General features: G+C 34.3%; 1 protein-coding gene across 1 annotated transcript; it reads left to right on the top strand.

Moving 5' to 3' along the window:
* The first annotated feature begins 1,313 nt into the window (after positions 1 to 1,313).
* LOC102588642 (uncharacterized) lies at positions 1,314 to 5,092 on the top strand. The gene is made up of 3 exons (XM_006361584.2): positions 1,314 to 1,877; positions 3,971 to 4,094; positions 4,818 to 5,092. The coding sequence occupies exons 1-2, from the start codon at positions 1,364 to 1,366 to the stop codon at positions 4,063 to 4,065; spliced, it is 609 nt and encodes a 202-aa protein (XP_006361646.1). The 5' UTR covers positions 1,314 to 1,363; the 3' UTR covers positions 4,066 to 4,094; positions 4,818 to 5,092.
* Positions 5,093 to 6,224: the final 1,132 nt, after the last annotated feature.

Genomic DNA, 6,224 nt, shown 5'->3' with positions numbered 1-6,224 from the left:
ATTAACAATACAATATAATACAATATAGTACAACATGTAACAACCATCCAAACAAGGTGTTAGGTAATACTCAAAAAATATTACTTAAAATAATTTCGTTTTAAAAAAATTAGCCTAAAATTCAGCTCAATACCACGACAAACAAAAGTTTAATATTTTATTTTTATAAAATTGATATACAAGATATATATATATATATATATATGCTGTAATAAAAAAAACTGATTTTGTTTTCTTTCTTGAGTTTAAGTATCCATTCAGATTCATTCAAAAACACCTCAAAAGCTTCACTAGCTCACCTATATTTCATTTAGATCCTTCAATATGTAATCGATCTTTTGCAACAAATGCCCACTAAAAATATAACTTATTTGTGAAAATTTTTAAAACTTCAACAATGGTGGAATATCAATTCTTTATTGGTTTTGTAAAAGATTAATTAATAAGAATATGTTGTTAACTGTAGCAAAGTTTTATTATAAAGCAAGGTGAAAAATAAATATATTTGATAAGTAGATTGAGATATAGATCAAAAGTAAATTATTGAGATGATTTTTGAAATAAATATTTAATTTCATCAAAAAAATGCAATTGAATCTATTCAATTTTTTTATGGTAGAAGATAACAAATAAATATTTGATATATGTTTGTGAAAAAAAAAATGTTAGTAATGATGGAACTTCATTATTGAGAAAAATATGGAATTAGACCAATTTAGATAAGCATTGGATACCAACTAAATCATGTAATATAACTTTTTAAATTACATTATAATATAGTAATTATCTCAAATTTAAAAGTCTCTTATGCTTTATAGCACTAACCTTCTTTTGTTCAGAATATTAGGTTGGTGAGTTATAATATTTTTATTAGAAAAAAAATGTATCTTTAAACAAAAGAAGAAGATATTTTTAATCTAAAAGTACATAAAGATATTTTAAAAACTAAACTATTAATGATAGAGATGTCTATCATTTTAAAAATCAAATTATTAATAAATGATATTTTTATTCAATTTTGTATAGTTCTTCATATTTTAGAATCTGCACCTATCAAACAGATTCATGAATCCTAAATAATATCTTCCGTATGTAGATGAAAAGAGAAAGAAATGGATGTTCATTAATCGGAATAAAAATTTAACTAACCAATCAATTAAGCTATTAACATTTTCGACGAAAGTTATTATTATCCAAATCAAGAATTATTACCCGTTACCCGATGAGACCCACCACCGACGACTGCCACGTCAACAGTGTCTCTCTAAATTTCCACCTGCCTAACAAGTAAACCACTTACCTATAATTGACTCATCTCTCTTCTTTCTCTTCTACCAAAAACCAAAAAAATCCCCCTTTTCTCATGGCTCGTCTTCTCTCAAATCCCTTAACCCGAACCCGAGCTCTGACCCGACCCGTATTTTCCCCACCTCTTCTCCTCACTCTCCGGCACCGTTCAAACTCCAATCGCTCCGGCGGCGGATCCGGTGACGGTGAAGGTGAACCACCTCACCCTCAGTTAATCGAGATCGACCTAGATTCCTCATCTAGTGGATCGGACGGTGGGGTAAAGAAGTTGGAGGAGGTAATCCATTCGGTTATCGTGAGGCGTTCTGCTCCAGATTGGCTACCTTTCTTGCCTGGATCCTCTTACTGGGTCCCACCTCCACAACCGTATGTGAAGATTGGGGGAATACATAGTCATCGTGGTGATTTTGATCCTCATAGGATACTAGAGGTTGTTGGGAAGATGGCAGCTGTGAAGAGTCATTTTGGTTCTGCTTCTTCTTTATCGGCTTCATCATTGTTATCAGAGGATGAATCGAGGTCGGTTTCTCGTGTTCGTGGATGGCCCTCGTCCTCATTTTTCACTGGAGGTATATACAATTTTTTATGGGTTTTTATGTTTTAGCTTTTAAGAAGCTGTTTTGGAACTTTATAAATTAGTTTACAGTTTAAATTCTATCTTGGTTTTGTAAATTGATAGGTAATTTGGGTCGGAGCGTCTGAGGGAGTATTGTTTTTCTTTTTTTGGGTGATATTTGAGAAGTAAAAATAGTTACTTTACTTGTTTTAAGCTCGTAAAGATACTATTTTGAGGTAATATATATGCTCTATAAATGGTATTAAGACCTATTTTGGTTACTGGTTGCCTAAAGCTGATGTCTTTCGAGTATGCAAGTGTAGATGGTCCTTAGCTTAGAATTTAGATCAAGGAGATTCCTAATAGGCTAATCATGATTCCTACAAAGGATGTCATGGATTCATATAACTGGTGTTAACTCGTTTAGGATTGAGGGCTGGTGAGTAGAACCGATTAAGATGCTTTTACCAACATAAACTTATTGTACGCAATTGGAAAAACAATTGAGATCATCTCTAGGGAGGCAAGTGATTTGCTTCTTGGCTCTTTCTACATTTCACTTATCAACATCTGAATTTTCTACTTATGCTTATCATCAAAAACTGCCAACAATACCCAAACGCCCTAAAAATGGTTTAAAATTTGTTTGCTTTGGTAGAATGTTTTGCGTGGGAATTGTTTTTTTTAAAATTATTGTATAATAGGGCCAAGCTGATAGATTTATTTTATTGGATTGCAAGAAAAATGTGTGAGGAATTTGTATCTACATAACCAAATAGATATTCCTGAATTTGGATCCACCAGCCTATTGGGGCATGTATAAACTTTTGATATGTGCGTGCAATCATCTGTGTGGATGTTAAGCCTGAAGCTCAATCAAATTGTAGCCCAAGGGCTAAGTGAACGTGGGGCAGTTATTAGTCTTAGCCTTTTATTTTAGAGAAATCGCATGCGGTTCTAAACCAACTATAGCTTTGTGCATGGTGTAGTGCCAAATGAGATATAGAATCTTAATGCAGCATCCCAAACTCAGAAAAGATATTAAACACTATAAGGATAAGCTTTCTCCAGAGTTGTGTGAAGTATTCCCTCCGTCACAAAGTTTAAGAAAGTAGGGAAGAAGTTTAAAACTTGTGGTTGAAAACAAAGCTTAGACATTTATGTTGCTAAATATCATTTCATTATGGGTAAAAGAGTATTTAGAGTTAAGTTGTCTCCAATTAGAAAAAGGTGACATTTTTTTTTTGAGGCAAATTAAAAAGGAAAGCGTGCCACATAAATTGGGGCAGAGAGAATAGTAAACAAGGAAGTTTATTTTCTTTAGTTGGGAGCTACATTATACTATTTCATATATTTGATGAACTTTTGTTCTTCTAGTAAGTCGCATTGCAAGGTCATGAAGAGCTAAATGCATTCTCTACATATGGAAGCACCAAGTACATTTGCCTATGAAAGAAGAGCAGCTTATTTTGTAACAGATTTCAACCTCCCTTCGGGAAGTAGAGCAGAAAAGCACCCATATTGACTTGTGTAAGCGGAAGGACGACTGAACTACTATTGGCACCCCAAACTAGGAACTACAACTGGAAATCCGACATTAGGTAGTCATTATGATCAGAAACTCACTCTCTTTAAACGGACCAGCCTATCCCTCTGTATAGCTTACACGGCGATTGGAACAAAGACACATTTGGTTGAGGATTCCCAGGTGGAAACTTTCTGTTCATCAGCAGAATAGCTGAAATCTAATTGTATTGAAACCAGTGGGATCATAAATGGAAAAAACAAATCTTAATTTCCTTCACCTGGAATACTTGCTGCATGCTCTTTGGGATGTCTCTTATTTTGTCTTGAGAATGTGGTGTTTTTGCTATATGTGTTTAAATAGGTTGATTCCTCATGGAGATGGGGAAGTAGTGGAGTTCAAAGATGCCCTTAATGAAAAGAATTCTCTCAATATTTAGTTATATTTGTCTCTGGCAACATTTTAATGGATCAGAGTTGCTGCTGTACTTGGAAATACAGCAGTGAACCTATCCAGCAGCTCTATGGTATAGTTGTAATGGCAACATTGATGATATTCTTAGCATTCCTTCCTTCTTGCAGGGCCTGCGTTCCCAACCCCAGTGCACGTGGTGGAAGTGGAGGTGAAGCTTGAGGACAACCCGGACTATGATTCTAAATCTGAGGACGAAGGATAAATGACCTGTCTGTGTAGTGAGTTTCTGTAGTAAGTTGTTTATCAACACTTGCATTTTGTGATCTGCATCTACTTTTCAATTCCGTCTAGAGGGATCTACTTTTAATCTATCAATTCTAGTTTTGAGTCATTTTATCCTAGCGGCTTTTGATACATCTCATGAAATTCCCTTTTGTAAGCCAAGGCAAGGCATTTCTTGGTTGACCTAGTCTTCCAGGCAATACCTTTAAGATGTGTCTTCCCTTATTTTATTTTTTTTGAGTTGTGGGTGGGGGGATTAAAAAGTCTGTTGGATCTTGAACTGATCAGAGAACTGCAGCCGGCAAACTTTATATTTTACAATTTAAACAAGATTTGTGGTCTTGATAATACAATTTGGTTTATCATAAAAAGTGGTAAGATGTGCATTTCTTTAAGGGGTCGTTTGGTTGGGTGTACAAGAATAATGCTAATATGGTGTATTAGTAATGCTTGTTGAGTTATGTTGTTTCTAATGCAATGTTTTTTTTTAATTTTATTTTATGACAAGGGAAATTTGCAGCCGCAACCCTAATGCAATGTTTGGTTTTTTGTTTTCAAAAACATCCTCCACAAATATGATGGGAAGGATGTGGAAAAGGTTTTGAGGGACAATTGTGCCTTCAACCATGCATGGATTAGAACTCGTTGCATCACTAGTATCATGGATGTCTATGCATTAGTTATACATACCTTAATACCACCCTAATTGTATATATTGTTGAATTTTTGCAGGCATAGTAACCTTGTAAATTCTTTGAAAACCTGGAAAACATAAGAAGCTGCTTACCTCATGAAGGACGAGCAAGCAAAGTTACAGAGATCGGAGATTGGGGTTTTAGTTCTTCAATCCGCGCTCTTGTTCAATGTAGTGGTTCAATGCTCAGCCTACCTAGAAAAAATCTATGTATTTATGATGGTGTTTGAACTGTATGATCTGGAAAATAATCAGCCTGTTTAGTTTAATGCTGTTTGCTTTTATGTCTGATGTGTTATTGCCATGGCTTTAACCTGTTGTCAGCGATATCATCACCGTCTCAGCTCTTCTGTCGGTCTGCTTATCATCTATTGTGAGGCGATATTATGCCTCTTGAAAGAGATACTTGATAGATGTAATAACAAGAGTATGTTAGCACAAGATAATGTGAAGCTTAAATAACAAGAGTGTTACTAATAATTACTATCCTAAGAAATTATTTCAGTAGCGTGAAATATTTTTCGAAGTGTTAGTTAAGTAGGGATGGCAATGGGGAGGTGTAGGGCGGGATGGTGCAGGTTGAGCTTAACTCGCAAAATTTTTAATCCGTCCCACATAACAACTCTTTTCATTATAAACCCGTCCTGCATAGACCCGCTTCGCATGAATCCGCCCTGCATAATTTTTTTGATATTTTCTTTTTCTAGTTATGTTTGATATTAAAAATAAAATTCATAAAAATAAATTCATTTTTTCATTAAGTTGTATTAATTTAGTAGGATAGTGACTTAAAATTTTATTTTTTAGAAGTCAAGTGGGAATAATGTAAGAAATCGTATTATTTTTAATTGAACCATTTTCATTTATTATCTTGAATATTTTATTAGCTTTAATGAAATTATTTTAATAAATACTGCTCTATCACTCTTATAACATGTAAAAAGTTAAAATTAAGTTTGAACCCACATAAAATCACATCAACCCGCCCGCCCCACATTAATTTTAAAAAAACTCACTTCAATCTAGCCCGCATCCTCCCCGTCCCACGCAACCTAAAACCCGTCCCGCCCCATATAGCCTTAAACCCACCCCGCCCCGCATCCGCCTGCCCATTGCCATCCCTATAGTTAAATCTACCTCAATGAGAATGATGCATGAATAAGTAAATTTCAATAAGTTGAAATAACAAGAGAGATTTTTGTATTTGACTTTGTTTGTCAGTTTGATCTTTCTATTTTACTATTTTATCGACCGAATACTTAAACTCAATGAAATAAGATATTTTTTTCTAAAAAAGGTTGCATGCTCATCCAATGTAAGCATATTTAAATAACTCAATGAAATAAGATAATTTTTTCTAAAAGAGGTTGCATGCTCATCCAATGTAAGCATATTTAAATGATGTGCGTGTGATACACTCATTTTCGAAGCATGAGGCCTTTTGA

Source organism: Solanum tuberosum, unplaced genomic scaffold (genome assembly GCF_000226075.1).
Source record: "Solanum tuberosum cultivar DM 1-3 516 R44 unplaced genomic scaffold, SolTub_3.0 scf00358, whole genome shotgun sequence".
Taxonomy (NCBI): domain Eukaryota; kingdom Viridiplantae; phylum Streptophyta; class Magnoliopsida; order Solanales; family Solanaceae; genus Solanum; species Solanum tuberosum.
This window is presented reverse-complemented; position numbering and strand designations above follow the sequence as displayed.